At 38.6% G+C, this 18,773-nt stretch overlaps 1 protein-coding gene across 1 annotated transcript in view; it reads left to right on the plus strand.

The window, feature by feature from the left end:
* The window catches only part of LOC149231707 (Vps51/Vps67 family (components of vesicular transport) protein), a 285,059-nt gene that overhangs the window by 156,583 nt on the left and 109,703 nt on the right, over positions 1-18,773 (plus strand). The window contains exon 12 of the mRNA XM_089381720.1: positions 12,061-12,321. Within this exon, the coding sequence (XP_089237846.1) occupies positions 12,061-12,321 (261 nt within the window). The remainder of the gene's footprint in view (positions 1-12,060; positions 12,322-18,773) is intronic.

Consider the following 18,773-nt stretch of genomic DNA (forward strand, 5'->3'; position numbering starts at 1 on the left):
TAAAATTCTTTATGAATTTTCTATAAAAACTAGCAAGACCATGAAAACTTCTTACCTCAAAAACACTTTTAGGTGAAGGCCACTCCATGATTGCCTTAATCTTCTTAGGATCCATCTTCAGCCCTTCAGCAGAAATAACACATCCCAAGTACACTAGCTCTTCTTTCATGAATATACACTTTTTCAAATTCAACAATAATTTCTCTTGTTCTAGCCTTTGTAAGATTCAGATGTCTCGTGCTCCTCCTTAGACCTGCTGTACACTAATATATCGTCCAGATAAACTATTACAAATTTACCAATGAATTCTTTAAGTACTTCATTCATGAGTCTCATAAACGTACTTGGTGCATTTGATAACCCAAAAGGCATTACTCTCCACTCATACAATCCCTCATTTTCGTAAAGGCAATTTTCAACTCATCCCCTTCTCTTATCCTTATCTGATGATACCCACTTTTAAGATCTAATTTTGAAAAATACTTTGCTCCACTCAAGCAATCCATTAAATCTTCAATCCTAGGTAAAGGAAATTTGTACCTAATTATGATTTTATTGATGGCTCTTGAATTTGTACACATTCTCCAGCCTCTATCTTTTTTTGGACTCAACACTGTTGGTACTGCACAAGGACTCAAGCTTTCTTTGATCAGCCCTTTGTCAAGCAGTTCTTGAACCTGCTTCCTAACCTCTTCATTTTCTGTAGGAGTCATTCTGTAAGCTGCTTTGTTAGGTAGGCTTGCTCCAGGAATCAAGTCTATATGATGGCTGATTCTTCTAATGGGTGGCAACTAATTAGGTAAGTCATCAACAATGATATCACAATAGTTGTCCAACATTTCTTGAATTTCAATGGGTAAATCAAAAACTTTAGTGGAAGTCATTATTACCTTGGGCTTGCAAATTACAACAAAATTTACCTCATTCTCTTCAATCTGCTGCAAGTATTCCTTTCCTTCCAGTAACAGAGTTTTTGGATTAGTCTTCTTTCCTGATGCATCTTCTTCTTCTATAGGAAGCAACGTATGATTGATACCATCTTTACCAAACTTGTAGGTGTTTCTTTTTCCATCATGCATAGCTCCTCTGTCATATTGCCAAGGTCTTCCAAGCAATATGTGACACACATCCATTGGCATCACATCACATACAATTTTGTCCTTATATTTGCCCAACTACAACTCCACTTCACACTGTTCATTCACTAACAGTTGATGTCCCTTTTGTAACCATGACACCTTGTAAGGTGTTGGATGTTTCATTGTCTTTAGCTTCAATTTCTCCACCACTTCTGTAGAGACTAAATTATCAGTGCTGCCACTATCAATGATCATTTGACAGCATTTCCCTTGAACCTTACACACTGTTCTGAACAAGGTCTTTCTTTGTGATGGTTCAGCTATCTCCTTTGCTGGCTTGAGCAAGACTTTATTGATTACCAAAGATTCTCCTCTCTCTGGTATATTTTCTTCTTCTGCCACTGCTGTTGTTGTTGCTTCTCCCTCAACTGGAGCAACAATTGCATTCCTCTGGCTTGTTCCTGCATTCTCTGGGCACTCAAAAGCTCTATGTCCCAGTTTGTTACATCTGTAACATCTTACTTCTTTTCCTCTTCCTCTGCCTCCTCTTCCTCTAGAAAAACTCCCTCTGCCACTTGCATCACCATGCTGGGTTGAGCTGCTGCTAGCTCCATCTTTAGGTGTTGTAGATCTTCCTCTACCACCTTGACTTCCCCTTCCTCGGAAAGTACCTCTCCCTCTGGCAGATTGCTTCCTCACGAGTTTTTCTTTAGCTTTCAGTACCATCTGATAAGCTTCCTCTACTATTTTAGGAGACAATATGCTTATTTCATCTTGAATGTCCATCCTAAGACCATTCACATATCTAGCCACCTTCTCATCTGTATCCTAAGTTTGTCCAGCTCTTATGCTCACCTTATAGAATTCCTCTGTGTATTATTTCACTGTCATAGACCTCTGTCTAAGATTCTGCGTCTGTCTGAACAAGGTTTGCTGATAATTACTTGGTAGAAACTTACCTCTTAGCTTTGCTACGATGCTGCTCCAATTCTTGATAGGTTGCTTGCCAAGTCTCTTTCTTTCTGCTTGCACTCCATCCCACCAAAGCGCTGTATGGCCTTTTAGCTTGGTGACAACAAACTTTACTTTTTTCTCATCTTCTGTTTCTTCATAGTCAAAGAATTTCTCCATGCCATTAATCCAGTCTATCAATTCTTCTGGATTCAATTCTCCTTCATATATTGAAACTTCAGTCTTTGGCCTAGTTGTGGATCTCAACACTGACTGGAAGAATCTCATCTCAGGAGTAACTTATACAGCTGCCTCCTCTCCTTCAGCTTCAACCTTAGGCTCACTAACATCTCCATCATCTATATTTCTCCCTACTGTTAATGCCTCCAACCTTGCTTGCATCTGTTGCACAACTTCCATCACTTCAACATTTGCAACTGGCCGTCCTCTTCTACCACGTCCTCGTCCAACTCTGAAAGCCATATTAACTTTTCTTCTTCCGCTTTTGAGATTCAATTAAGTGTCAAAAGGTTGCGCTAATACCACTAATGGTGGCCTGGGTGCAAGCGATATAGACAAACGCCCAAATCCTGATATAATTTCTTCTAATTCTGGCTAAAACCCTTCTTCTATTCTTACTCGAGTATCAGTCATCTATTTCTAGGCTGACTGTTTATAAATGCCCCTTTACCTTCAAAATCACCATGCTTTCCCTCTTAATCACCACAACCCTTGTTAGTGGGAACAAATTTCGCCATAAGGCCTCTTTTCCACTATTGGGACTATAATTCCATAGGAATTATAAAATACACTATTGGAGGGGTTTTAAATGGAATTGACACGATTGTGTATAAAATACGCTATCGGCGGGTTGAAATCACCATAATGTGATTATACGTGGAAATACACTATCGGCGGAGTTTCCCCACCGAAATGTTATTCCACATGTAAATACACTATCGATGGACTTTTACAAAGGAAAGCATTAACATATAAAATACATTATCGGCACAGTTTTTCTAAAGGGGCGCGCTAGTACTCAAAGGCACTATCGGTGATCACTATTGACAGTTCTACATGCGACAGTATAATAATATAATGCTCCGATAACCCGATGCGATAACACGTGTATTGTCGGAAATCACAATCGGCGATTCCGATACGCTAAGCTTTTCCTGTTAAAGGCTAGTGATGCGACAAGCCCTGCGGACCCGATATATTATTAAAGCCTCCTGCATAAGGTTTCGGGTCCGAAAGTCGCACTTCGGACTTCGGCACTTCAAAGGCTCGTTCCTCCCCGCTTCAACTCGGCGATGTGATAATGGGTGTGGCCCCAACAAGGGTATCAACCCTATTTGATAGAGTTTCAAGTCCGAAACTCAGTTCCGGCTAATGTTTTTCACCATTTTCCTGTGTAAAACAGAGTTTCTGCCGCGGAACTCAACAATGCATGTAAGGGAAAAAGGCACGCCGATATGAAAAGAAATCACTTCAACAGGCTTAAATCTAAGTGTTAGTTGGAAAACAAGGCTGAATCACCATTAATAAAGAACCAAAACTGATATAGGCATAAATACCAGTTAACAGGCAAACATAGTTCAGATGCACAGAAAGGTTTTTTAGAGGTCACCACGCTTCCGGGATCGACCAATACACAGAGAAAAATCCCCTCTTCCTTTGAAAAATATGTGATAAAGGCATGTAGTCCAAATCCTATTACAATAACATTAAACTTAACATATATACTGGTTCATGTTAACAACCAGTTCCTAAAACAGGGGCTTTATTTAATACAACTACCAGTGCAGCGGAACATCTTCCTCAAGAACCTCCACTATGCTTAACTAACCCTATCAGTTCAGTGAGGTATTTTCCTCGAGAACCTCCACTACAGCTTATCCATTTAACATTTATTACAACATGATTTAGTCCTAGATTCTATCTATATGCTAAACTAGAAAAACATGGAAATTGATGGTTCAAGGATCCCACTCCTTTGCTTGTAGATTTTTTTGTATTTTTGGAATAAATTTGAAGATTTTCCCTCCAAGTCTCATGCTCCTGCATCACAGTCAACACGCTGAGTCAACGTATGGTTGAGCCTCACCACTCACATTGGATTGGTGCCAAGAATTTGTTGAGATATCTTCGTGGCACGATCACTCATGGGTTGAGATACACTGCCAGAGATGTGAGACTACTTGGATATACCGATACTGATCGGGCAGGTAGTGTGGTGGATTGAAAGAGTACTTCAGGGTGCTGTTTCTCTTTGTGATCTGCCTCGATATCCTGGATGAGCAAGAAGGAGAAGTTGGTGGCTTTGAGCACCGCCGAGGCAGAGTACATTGCTGCTAGTATGGCCTTCTGTGAGGCAGTCTAGTTGCGAAAGCTCTTCAGTGAGCTGTTTGGATTTACATTGGATACCACCATGATCCTCTGTGACAACCAGAGCGAGATTTTTTTATCAGAGAATCCCGTATTCCATGATCGCTCCAAACAATTCGATATCAGGTACCACTATATTCGAGATATGGTGCAGTGGGGAGCAATAAGGCTCCAACATATCGGTACAGATGAACAGGTCGCCGGCATTTTGACAAAGCCCATGGGAAAGGTCAAATTCTTGACTTCCCGAGAACGACTTGGTGTCATTCAAAGACCTTCTTATGAGGGTCGAGTATGATGTATTGAGCTCTGGGAGCTCCAGGGGGGGCGCAGGGTACTTCGTGGAGTGACATGTGACCACAGGGCGACTCACCATCCCTTGGTGGTGCACTATGTACAGGGTGAAAGGTTCAACCTTCCCCTGTGACACCTCATGGCGACTGTGGAACAGGATGATTAGTTCTCCTATGGGCCAAGATGATTAGTTCTCTATGGCGACTGTGGAATATGATGATTAGTTCTCCTGTGGGCTGGGATGATTAGTTTTCCGTGGCGACTATGGAACAGAATGATTAGTTCTCCTGTGGGCCAGGATGATTAGTTCTCCGTGGCGTCTATTGGACAGGATGATTCGTTCTCCTGTGGACAGGATGATTAGTTCTCCTGTCGAGGCATCCTACCCATGCAGTCTGGGACTCATGGGAAGTACCTCTCATCTGATCAATGAGCAGGGAAATGAGGTTAGGGACCATAGTAGTACTATCAATGGACGAATTGTTGTATCTACCATACTCCCTATGCTAGGATGACCTCCATTGATCTGGGATCAATGATACTGATCTGGGATCAGTGAGAGTGTTATGACACACTCTGAGACTGACTTCGGGTCAGTGGAGGATGGTATGATACATCCTCGATCATTTCTTCTTCATAATTCGAGCAGAGCAGAGCATAGCAGAACCTAGCTGTGCAGGGCAATGCATTTGATGGCTGGGATAGTAGTGATGGTCAGACAGATTGCAGATGGAGTTCTCCCTAGTTGAGAGGGAGTGTTAAAATTGGAAACTAAGGCCAAACTTGATGTGGGTCACCTTATTTATGGCTGCTGATATTTTTCCTAGATTCCTCTCGTTGAGAGGTGTAGGATTGATCTAAAGATCATCCAATTTCGACGAGTATTTATGGAGATATGAATTTATTTCTAATTATTATAGAATTTAGACTTTTGTGATCCATAATATGTTTGTGAGAATAATTTCGGCAAAATCACATAAAAATTCATTTGTCGACGCGTTTCGAACCAACCAGTGTGGTTCATCGTCAGGACAAGTTGAAGATCCAATTTGAGTGATAAGTTAAATAGGGACAGCAGGCCATTCCAACAGCTATATTTCACTGAGTAATGGATAAACAGGACCTCTAACGGCTAGGTTTGACCAAGGCCCAAGGGGAGGGATCAAAATTTATTTATTTATTTTTTTGATAATATTATTCATATAAATTAATAGAATAAATATAATGGTAAATCTCAAATTTTGAGTGACTGTTGTCTAATACAGATATTAATAATATTATTATTAAATACGCATTATTTCTATTATTAAAAGTAAGATTTAAATCTAATTAAAATTAAGAAATTATTATTTTTATTATTATTGATTTATATTTATATTTATTATTATTATTATTTTATATATATATATATATTTTTTTTTAAATAATATTAATATTATTAATACTAATATTACTATTAAAGTGATAAAAATATAAACTAATATCATATTACTAATATGATATAGTAATTAATAGTAATATTATTATCATTATTAACTTATAGCTAATATTACTAGCTTATAATCTGACTAATTTTATTAAAAAACTAATATTATTACTAGGGCTACATTTTTGTATTATTTATAATAGTTAATGTTATAACTTTTATTATAAGGTTAATTTCTTTTTCTAGGAAAATTGGCCGAGGGTGAAAGATTCATTTATTACTAATTATATAAGAGAGAAATACAATATAATTCAAACCTGATTAAGGGAGGATAAAGGATAATACGAAACAAAGGAAAGCAGGGTATGAAGAGGTTAGGAAGACAGGGCTGGGATCCAACAACTACTAATCTTCCAGCCGTCATCCCTATTAAGATTATTAGGCCTTTTTTCGATTTCAAGGGCCTCTCTAATTACTTGACAAATTGTCAAGGTCGGTCAGCAACTAAGTGTGTGGCACACATGCCCAACGTTTCATATAAATCAATGTTGTGAAAAGCGCGAGCGGGATTAAATCGGCGCGGGGAACGAATCGGAAAAATCGGGAAAAAATCGGAAAAAAGCGGGAAAAAATCGTTTGGCACAAAAATATTCATTTTTTTTCATTTTTTTTCAATTTTTTTAATATCTAAACCATCTACAACATAAAATAAATACATTGACACATAAATATGATAAAAAAACTAATATATAAGATGTTTAATATCATTTCTAGCGCTAAAATCACACATAACATTGAATCATGTCCTGAATAGTAAGTCCTGACTCCTGAGTCCCAACTCAGCCTCAAAATATCAACAAAAAATATGATAATGTATCTCATCATGTCATAATGTCATATACAATAAAATGAAGTCTAATCCTATTGATTTCCTCTGCCCCTCTTGCGAGAAAATGCCACAGCTTTCCCTTTCCCTCTAGATGTAGATGTCGGTGCCTGTGCTGGTGGAGATGGCAGTGGAGTCTGATGTGCTCTAGAAGCTGAAGAACTAGAAGTAGGAGCTATAGGAGGTAGACCACGTCCTCTACTGGTGGCAGGGGTAGCCCGAGCAGGTGGTGTCACCTGGAAACATTACAATCTCCCAATCCTGAAATCCTGAAAAACTGATAAGTCTGCTGGATTTTAAATGAAATCTAAAATTCTACTTTCTCCATATGAAATCCAATGAGGCTGGAACCACTCTCAAACATCCTGAGTCATTTCATGGTAATGTTAAAAATTTAAGTAAAAGGATGAAAATGAAGATTAAGGAGAATGTCACTTTTACTTTAAGAATTTAACATTACCATGAATAGCATATCCATACTAGGGCCTAGACTTTATCATTAAGCTGCCCCACTCAAAAGTTATTTGTTTCTTTCAAAAAAAATTGCATGAAAAAACCCAAATGACCAAATGAAAAACCAAAAAAAAAATTATAAAATCGCGCTGTCCCAAGCCCCCGCGATTTTTTCGTTAAAAATCGCGATTTTTTCAATAAAAATCGGCAAAAAAAAATAGGCGATTTTTTCGTATAAAAATCGCGATTAAATCGGCAAGCTGAAAAAATCGCGATTTTTTCATTAAATCGCGATTTAATCGCGCTTTTAACAACACTGATATAAATAGAAGAGAGGTTGAGTCATTTGCAACTCATCTCATCACTCATCTTCTCTCTCTCCTACACATTAGATGAGCCTCTCTCTCTCACACGTGTGGCTGAAAAAGGAAGACGCAGATTTCTGATTAGGGCTGCGTTGACCAAGTTTGACCAAGGCTGCAGGAAGGTACTTTGACCAGCGTGGACTCCTCTTTGACTGCGGATTAGGTGTGGTTGCTTCTCCTTGGCAGGCCGCAAATTTTGGCATGCAAACCGAGGTGATCTGACCTTAGGTTTGACCAGCGTTGACTGTCAAAAGGTTGACCGCAGATCTGTCCAGCATTGACTGAAGTTTGACTGTAATTTCAAACTGTTTTGGGTTGACTCTTCTTGCTGTTGGAGGCCGAGTTGACTAGGATATTGACCAAGCTGATTGGAGGTCAAATCTGACTTGTTTGACCAGCTTTGACTTTGCTGGTTAGGGTTTTGCTGCTGCTGTTATAAAATTTCAGAATTCTGCATTGTACTATTTCTCTCTGCTGAACTATTGAAGATAAAAGAAGATTTGATCAAAGGGTTCCCCGCATTGGGGTTTGTCGCTGGCTAGCTGCCACATCTCATGTCTCTTGTCTTGGTTTGTTTTCTGTTGATCATTTAATGTTCTATCTGCATTTTACTTTATGTTGTGATTGTTAATCAGTGGCTAATAAGAAGAAAAGAAGTAAACTGCTCTAAGCATAGAACATACCATAATTTAATAGCACTGGACTGTCCACAATGTCTCACACCTCAACTTCCTCAAGCAGTAGCGTCATTCTCTCCTTCTAGGGGTCAAAATTATCAACCCCACTCAGTCTAACTTCCACCCTCAAACCAGTCGCCATTTGACCCTCACAACCAACACAAAATGTCAGATCTATAACTCGGCAAATCTGGCTCCCTCTCAACAACTAAACACTGGGTATCTGAAGGTAGTTATGTGTTTGCTGTTATTTCTTATTTGCTGAAGGTATGGACTGCTGTAGGTTGCCTTAGCTCTGATACCATGTAGAAATTTATAGTTTTGTTTAGTCCTCCCAGTTTCAAGGTTTTTGCATAGAGTTCAATGCCGACAGCCCAATGTTTTAAAACTCCGACCCCGGTTCGGAAACAGCCATGGGTCGGCTCCGACTCGGACTCGGACTCGGTATTGACTCGGCCGGTTTGATTTCAATGACTCGGTCATTGTAAAAATTACATTAAATATTTTTATTTATTTATAGAAAAACATAATTTTAAAGATTTTCATTCATGTTTCCAAACATAAACCTTTAGAATATAGAGAGAAGACAACATATGATCAAAGTAGGCCCATGAATATATCCATTATATGAAAATGGCACCCAGTGCACTGTCCAATACAAAATTCATACTTAGCCACCAATGCCAGGATTCTTCTGCCTCAGCCCAAGGACAATCACTAGACTACAACAACAATAATACCAATTCTCTGCAACCAATTCCCAAATGATAAGTCAATGAACTGATCAACAGATGTCTTTAAATTTGTGCCTTTGCTACAGGCCGACCTGTCTCATACTTCTACCTAGACTGTTGGAGATGATTTCAAGAAATCTGCCCCTAATGAAGTCTCAAAACCCGAACAATCAGAGGTAAATATGTATCTATTAGTCCATTGCCAGAATGTTTTCCTTTTTAAAAACATTGTATGGCTTAATGCATTGTTTTAGTTTTCAAATTCATGCCACTAGGATAACCATACTTCGGCCTTGTAATTTTCAAAACTTTCTCACAGTGATAGATTACTTTAGGGCTATAAATATGCAATAAGAAACAATCCAACCATTGATATGTAGGAGGCGAAACAACTTTTGACAAATGTGCTTCAAGATATTTTTTAAAGAGCCGAGCCGGCCGGGTTGTTAACGAGTTGGCTGAGTTGTTACCAAGCCGGCCGAGTTGATGACTGGCTTGGCCGGCTCGGTGACAACCTGGCTAGCCGTTCCTTTTCGGCCACCGAGCCGACCCGGCCAGGCATTGGCTCGGCCGAGTCGGAGTCGGCTCAGCCATTTTTTAAAACAATGCCACAGCCCCAAACAAGTTAGCTGATATGTTAACTTTTAATACAAATTCATTTGAAACATTCAAGACTACTCTACTTCATTTGATTTTCCAGCTGATAAGATAATGAAATAGACAAGCGCACAGGTTTTATACACTGATTTTGGTCAACAGGGACCCTGGAAAAACCCACAATGGGGAAACCAGTACTAAAGAGGATTTATTATTAGCTTCTCAGGAAAATTATTACACAGGTAATAACAACAAATTGTATGTATCTCTCCCTTGGAAAGAGTGCCACTGTCAGTCCTCTTTCTCCTTGATTTCTGGGTCGCTGACTGAGCTTCTTCGTCCAAGAATATCAGATCTCTGTTCAGCCTTCAATACGTAGAAAATTGGACTTCTGACTGACTTTCTCTCTCTATAAATTTGGGTTTCAGTTCAGACTTTCACTGCCTTGTAACTTGGGCCAGTCAACCATCAATTTAATGCACAGACTGCCTAGAAATCAGCGCGTACAGGCCTGCAAATTTCTTCTTGATTTGTGTGCTGCCTGTTTCTCTGCTTCTGTCCTGAAATTCACGCTGGAAGCTACAGGAATGACCTTGAACTGTGTGCAGAGAGTGAAGTTGCTGCCTGGAAACTTGTGCTGCCTGTACGTCTCTTCTCTGCCACGAAAATCCTCCAACCAGACCTCTGTTTCAGACCTCGAACTTTGTGCAGAAATACTCTGTCTGTCACCTAAATTTTTGTGCCCCTTGACCTTGAACTCGGCCTCCTAAGAACTTGTGTCTGCTGTAGCAAGAGTGTTCTCTGCTGTAGAAACCCTTCTCCCTCAGCTATTCTCTTCCACTTGCTTAGCTCTCTTTCTCCTCTCCAAATGCACGTGAAGAATGAGAGACTTCTCACCTTTTTCTCTCTCTTTAGCTCTCATTAGATAGGAAACTATAATTCTTCTTGATCCAGGTCTGAGATTATATCTCAGCCCTCAAAATCAATGGTGGAGATCATTCCCTCACTTGACCCCTTTTTCATGTGGTCCCCCTCATTAATGACTCCTAATGGTCCCCCTCACATGCTAAAAAGGTTTTATAAAGTGTCTTCTTAGGCAAAAAGGCAAGTGCACTAAGAAAAACCTTCTTGGTACCTTTTTCTTCAACAATATATGATGATATTTCAGGAAATATTATCTTTCTAAGAACATAAATTTTCCAAGATAGTCTATAAAATGTGATTTTACCCTTATGAAGTCTTCCCCTGACCATGCACAGCCTAGTGCTGTATCTGAAATGCAAGCATGGGCAGCCTGCTGAACTGGAAAAAAAAAACTGTCTAGCTGTGTGCTCGTATGAATGGAACCTGCTTTGAAGATAACTTCTCTGAAGACCATTTGCAAGAAACCTGTCCAATCTTTATTTCATAGTAATGAATATTTGTGACCATGTGCTAAGTCTGAATTTAACACTCACAGAGTGCCTATGCCAGATGATGAACTTTGCATGATAAGTTCATTTTGTAGTGTATCCAAGAATCTTCGAGGTTGAATAATGAGCTTTTTGAAAAGTTCATCCCTTTATGTATCTGCAAACCATCCATGTTGAGTCACCGAGATCAATTTTGGAGAAGTTCATTTTGAGTGATAACAAGTTCCATTGCCTTGGTCTGTTTTTTTGGAATTATTATGCACGGTAATAAATTCATGTACCTCAAGAATGAAGCATAGTGAATTAGAACACTCCATTTGCGGTATCTGGATTGGAATCGATACACTTCTATTGCAAAATGCAGATCTGAACTGAAATAACAATAAGAAGTATGATGGTAGTGAAACTATGACAAAACAAAGAGGCAACAATAAAGGGGCGGCAGCACCTGCATACCAAGGGTGGATTGCACCTGTAAATCTGAAAAATGGATGAAGATTTTTCAATATGTACTCAAAATATTAAATATGATTTGTTGATTTATAGATATGGGGAAAATTCCTATTTATACAAAATGATGGACTAAAGCACTAATTGTAATTAGGCTCTTATATAGCTAGTTAATCTTCAAGACCGACCATTTACAAAATATCAGTGGTTATATATCATTGCAAGGCTATAATCTCATATATAAAATTCTTCATACACATATATTTATTTGCACAAAATTTTGTGTTTAAGTACAAAACATGGTTGTGACACATTTGTTCTAACTTGAATTATATATTTGTGATTCAGGATTTTCGACAGCTTCTTGATGACAATTTGGAATTATTGGTGAAGTTGAGGGATTTGTATATTGACTGGGTTCAAGGAGGATTTCAGGATTTTTTTACATCCCTGGAAGATTTATTTCACTCAGTTTCGCGGGGAACTTGTGATGGGAAACTACCTCTCATGGAGAGGTTGCAGTCAGATAAGGTTTCGACAGGAGTTGTGCTTGTGCTAGCCCAGCTATCTGTATTTATTGAGCATACAGCAATTCCTAAGATTACAGAGGTAAGTTCTCTTAAATAATCCTTCATTAATGAATCTGTATGTTTTCTCCTCTTGTTCTGTAATCTGTTCTAGCACATAATTCTGGAGTATCTCAGATTGGAGTCATCGATATGTATTTATATTCTAAATATTTTGGATATTTAATTGGTGAGCCATGTTGGTTGTCACACTATAACTAGTTACTATCATACTTGTCTCGTCTTTTTTATCGTGGCTTTTTTTGTATATATCTTTAACAACATGGAATTCTAATCTTTGGTGTGGATAATTGATCCTATTTTATGACTTAGGTCATGTTAATTTGGTTTTTGTTCCTTGGAGGTGATATTTCTAGGTATAAATGTAATCCAGGTTCCTGAAAGTATACTTGGAAGTTGGAAATGCATTCAGAAAATAATGAGCAGTCTATTGATAGTTATCAAATTTTAGATTCAGGTTGCATTCACAAATGGAAATGGTGCTAGATCCAAATGATAAGAGCCAAAAATTAATGTTCAAGCCTCAAGAAAGACTGCTGTATTATTGAAAGTCAACTTGAGGTGAATGTTCACACATTCTTGTTTATGTTGAGCCTTGGTAGACAAATAAATGTGAAATTTCTGGCTACCTAGAAGGTGCTATTAACGTAGTTAATTATTTCCTATTACTTGTTCATGGAAAATTATTTTTTCTACTAGAAGTAATGAATAATAACATGAACAACACTATTCACAAATAAAAATTGTGGCGAAATATACGAGAAATACAATTGACACAAGTATTTTGGGATAAACGTCCCTGGAAAAACCCCGATGTGGGGAAAAACAGTTTTCAGATCTGAGGGTTTATATTCTTATCTTCAGCAAAAACTGTTATTGAGAAATTATAACTGCTTTCCTGTCACTGGCAAAGCTCCGACAATATTTTATATTCACTTCTGCTAATCAAATCAACCTGAAAAAACCCCACAGCTACCCTTTCTGCAATTTAACCTGCCTCCAACAGCTCGTACTGACAACTTGGCAATTCACACTAGTCTTCCAACAATTCACAGTGTCTCTTGGCAAGCTTGCATTTCCCTCTGGAAACTCGATCTGCCTCCTAGTAAACTTGATCTGCCCTCCTGGCAATTCACACCTCCTGTAACAAACTCGCACTGGCCTCAGGAAGACTTGCACTGCCTCCCGGAAATAATCTAGACCTCTATTCCTGAAAATTTACTAAGCAAGTCTGCCTCATCCTGAAGCTCACGGCATCATTGGAAAATCTCGGTCTCCTGCAGAAAATAGCTGATAGCAAAAACCTCCAGAAATTCTTCTCCCAATCACTGCGGCTGAAACCCTCTTGGTGTCTCACTGAAAATCACCCACTCGATGTGTGTCCTAAGCTGCCCATCGATTCCCTTTATAATCTCTCATTCACAATTGAATGGCCACAATTCGAAGTTCACTTGATCCAATCGATGGCTAAGATCATCTTAGAAACTTTCCATAAGCTTGTAGAGTTAAATCGATCTTATCACAACTAATGCCAGTTAATTATCCACTTTCCCTAAGTTCAGACTTAGGAAATATTTAAGAATCACTAATTGACATAATTAAGATATTTTCCTTAGGTGAAACTTAGGAAAAATTACATGGGATTGGAGATAATTAAATCCTCTGTGTTCATAGCCTCAATGACACCTTTCAAGACTAGAACACCTGTCCGAGCTACAATATCTAACAATAAAATAATCTCATTTGGCTGCATTACGACTTTTCTGTTTGTACAATTGTCTTAATATTAAAATTGTGGAACAAAATGATCCTTTACTGTGTTGATTTTGTCTTGTCTCCCACCTGCATTAGGATGTGGAACACTGTATCACACAAAATAAACTACTATCCCTAGGACTTCTCTTGCCACTTGAGTAATTCATCTCAAATTCCAACCTGTTCGAGCTACAATATTTGACAATAAAATCATCTCATTTGGCTGCGTTACAACTTTTTTGTTTGTACAATTGCCTTAATATTAAAACTGTGTAACACAATGATCCTTTATTGAGTTGATTTTGTCTTGTCTCCCACTTGCATTAGGATGTGGAACACCGTATCAAACCAAATAAACTACTATCCCTAGGACTTCTCTTGCCACTTGAGTAATTCATCTCAAATTCCAATTCAACACCATATGCATTGATGAAAGTACAACAATGTCAGAACACATGGCTATTCTTCTCTGTTATGTAAAAAGCTAATTTCATATGCCGTAGCAACATTTACTCCTCATTTGACCACTGCCATTTGCATGTACCATGTTGATTGTCGAACATAAGCTCCCGTTGCTTTTAAATATGAACAGTGGAAGTGGGGACATGAGCTATAAAAGGGAGGTTGCTAATAGTTTTTAGGTGGCATGATGAAGCTGAAGGAGCTGCTTCTGGGTGGAGGTAGCTTGCTTCAATTTGTTGAGGATATTGCAAATCCCTTATCCCTGGTGCAAAAGATTCATGATTCAAGTGTGCAACTGTATTCTTTGGTGCTAGCTTTGCATCCATTTCCAGAGAGGGCTATTTTTTTGAGATGGTTTGGCAACATAACATCTATGGACATTTTCAGCCCATGTTGTATATTTTGAGCAGAAAAGGGTCTCATTCTCTCAGTGTGTATTGGCAGCTTTCGACTCTCATCACCATACATACCTTTAATATGTGGAAGTGCTCTGCATTAAGAGACAAATATTTGACATCTATTGTTGGAGAAGGACGCCCATTGAATAAGGGTGTGATATGGAGGATCATGTCAATTTGTTGAATATATATAGTATATACATGGCATGCTGCGCTTGTTAAAACAAAATCTATCACCTAGTGCAAAGCCTTACTAATCAATCCAGACAATAAGTAACACTTGGGAGGGTCACCACTGTCACCTCAATATTTACTCCTCTCATTTTAGTGATGGACACAGTCCAACACATGGGAGGTTTCCTTAGTAAGGCTTAGGGATCAAATAATCCAATGAACTTAAGCCAAGTGCCCCCTAAGGCTCCTACAATGAAAATCCACTAGATATAGGTATACCGTATAACAAACTAGGGTTTGAGGTGGATGGAGTAATTTCCAAATTTGGGTTCAAGGTAGCTATGGCATAATATAGAGGCCATGGCTCAAATAGGTTTCCCAAACGCACCAAGCAAGGAAAAAATTTCAAGATTTCTATAAGCTAGGGTTTTAAATCATCGAATTGCCACAATACAAATATTTACAACAATAACAATCTGGCTCTTAAAATTGTGAACAAGAAACATAAATGAAGGCTAGATTGTGTTGGGAATCACGATTGCTGTTAGACCAAAACCTGCAGGTGTTAGTCAACGATCGCATTGCTAGAGATAAGGATCCACGAGAGGTGGTTAGTCCATGTCGCGAAACACACAGGGAGCATTGGTTTATCCAATGTCCAACAATCCCCCCAACGCGAGCCAGGTGTGTATCGAACTCGCAACCTACGCTTTTATACCACTTGTTGGGAATCATGATTGCCGTTAGACCAAAACCTGCAGGTGTTAGTCAACGATCGCATCGCCAGAGATAAGGATCCACGAGAGGCGGTTAGTCCATGTCGCGAAACACACGGGGAGCATTGGTTTATCCAATGTCCAACAGATTGAAAAGTAAACTAGGAAATATGTTACCACAATTTTTGATGGTTAATGAGGCATATAACAACACATAAAAACTTGACTTCAACCCTAGAAAATGGCTGAAAAATGGAAGTAAAACATCTATTTCACTTATTCAATACACTTTTCAACAATATCCCCCTAGGACATGGATCAATAAGTTGTTAAATGTTGAAGATATTACATTTTGCTGTAAAATAACCTTAATCCATGGTCCACCACAAGACAAAAAAACAATTCTTTTGAATTAAGATGATTGCCACAAGAGATGGACTACTAATCTATGGAACATGGAGTCTAGGATTCAAACTATTCTAGGGTTTCCTTGAATTTAAAGTTAGATGGATAAGTATCAACAAAGATAGATGATTGATAATATCCTACCCTTGGAATTTTGTGTGCGGTAGTTCTGGCAGCATAATGTCCTCCACAAAATCTAGCATGAAATTCCTTTATTAGATTTTCAGATTCCTCTTTACTTACACATTGGAGAACCACTCCATCAAGGCTCATCCAATGATCCAACAAAGGCCTTCGTGAGTCAAGCAATATTTAGCTACCTTTAATCTGAGGGTTCTTCTCTTGTGATCAACCAAGTGAGAAGGGGCAGAGAGGTTGTGCAAGTAGTAGATGATGTTGGAATACCACTCATCATTTTCAAGTTCAGTAGTAGCGACACACACTTTCTCTTTCGCTCCTTCTTGGATAGCCTTGTTATTACTTTCAGTCAATATTTTAGCTAAACCTTGCCCTTTGATGATCTTCTTAGGGTGAATGTCGAAGTCATATTCTTGTATTTTTGCCACCCATTTCGCTCTTGATCCAAGGCAATCAGTTTCCAAGGAATGTAAGCATATATTTTATTGTACCCCACATATGCTCTAAAGTACTTGAGAGATTTGACAAGGGCATAGGCTTGCTTCTCAATGATAGTATACCTCATCTCAACATCTTGAAGCGGTTTACTCATGAAGGCTATTGGTCGGTCATTTCCTTCATTGTCCTTTTGCATGAGTACACCAACGATAGTATCCTTGGAGGCAAAAGAATAGATAATAAAGTCTTTAGCGTAATTAGGAATAGCTAGGACAGGGGCAGAAGCAATTCTTTCTTTGATCTCCTCGAAAGATCTGTCCTTTGAGCTATCCCATATGTAGGAGGCATCCTTTTTTAACAAGTCATTCATTGGTTTGCTAATCTCCGCAAAATTTGGTATGAATATTCTCACAAAATTGATTTTACCGAAGAATGACCTTAAGGTTCCTTTGTCCTTAGGGGCCAAAATTTTCTTGATCACTTCAATTCTTTCAGGTTCAATACTAATCCCCACTTTAGATACAATGTGACCTAACAATTTATCTTGATGGACCCCAAAAGTGGATTTCTTAGGATTGAGAGATATGTTATATTGTCTATATTTTTCAAATACCTCTCTTAGGTGCTTCTAATGATCCCTCCTTTCTTTAGATGCCACTGTTAAGTTATCTTGGTATGTTTCCATGATCTTCCCTATGAGGTCTATGAAATCAAAGTCCATGGCTCTTTGGAAATTGGAACTTGCGTTTAATAAACCAAAGGGCATTCTAAGATACATATAGGTCACCCAGGGAGTGGTGAATGCAATTTTCAATCGATCCTCTTCCTTTACTACAACTTGATTTTACCCGAAGAAACCATCCATAAATGACATCATTTGGGAAACAATTATTCTTGCAGCAAGTTTTCCATGTTTGGTAATGGGTATTTGTCTTTTAAACATACCTAGTTAAGATCTCTAAAGTCAATGCACATCCTAATGTTACCAGTCTTCTTTCGGGTGATTACAGGGTTAGAGATCCATGAAGAGTGATGAACAGGGGCAATAATGCCCGCATCCACCATCTTTCGAAGTTCCTCTTTAACTAAGGGGGCAAGCTTAGGATTCATAATCCTCAACTTTTTTCTAATAGCTTTACCTCCTTTGAGAGGGATAGTATGTTGTATGATCTTTGGGCTATATGCTTTCAAATCATCATAAGACCAAGCAAACACATCTTTGAACTCTCTTAACAATTGTTGAAGTTCATCCCTTTCCTCCTTAGCTAGCCCTTTCCCAATCTTGACCATTTGAGGGGAAGATGACTAGGTTGAGGTCCACAGTATTAGGTGAATTGTGATCTTCAACCTTGGTTGTACTATGGTCATTCCTATCAAAGTGTTGCTCATTAATCAAATCTTCCCCCCGGGTATGTGATTCATCATGATTTTGGAGAAAGGAATTTATCTCATTGCCGCTCTCGAAAACTGGCCAATATTCATTGTAATCAGAAATGGCTGGTCAATATATTGTGTTCACTATACATCTTCCAAACCTAGATATATTTTCATCAAGGTATTGGGAATTTGATGCAGCCACAACTAGGGCATCAAGCATAGAATTAAGGGCTCTAGTGACCACTTGGATAGAGAACTATTGGAAGTCTTAGTATATTTGTAACCCTCTCCTTATAAGGCTTCAACTTTTCATGCTTGGTGTTAAAGGATCCTTTTACTTGGGACACAATCGGGTCAAAGTCACCTACAATGATCAACCGTTGGATTTGTTTAGACTTGGCGACATCATCTCCTAATAAGAGGGCTTTATATTCAACTATATTGTTAGTGCATTTGAAGGGATGTAATGACCCACCTTGAGTTATCAAGAAGATGGTAATATTAGCATGCATACGAGACATGCATATGATAGCTACATATGCTTGTATCACATGCACGACATTAGTATGCATACTAACTAATGATGGGAAATATCCAAGTATAAGGTAATG

Source organism: Pinus tabuliformis, chromosome J (assembly GCF_031772625.1).
Source record: "Pinus tabuliformis cultivar Carrire ecotype Pingquan chromosome J, CPIR1, whole genome shotgun sequence".
In the NCBI taxonomy this organism is placed as follows: Eukaryota; Viridiplantae; Streptophyta; class Pinopsida; order Pinales; family Pinaceae; genus Pinus; species Pinus tabuliformis.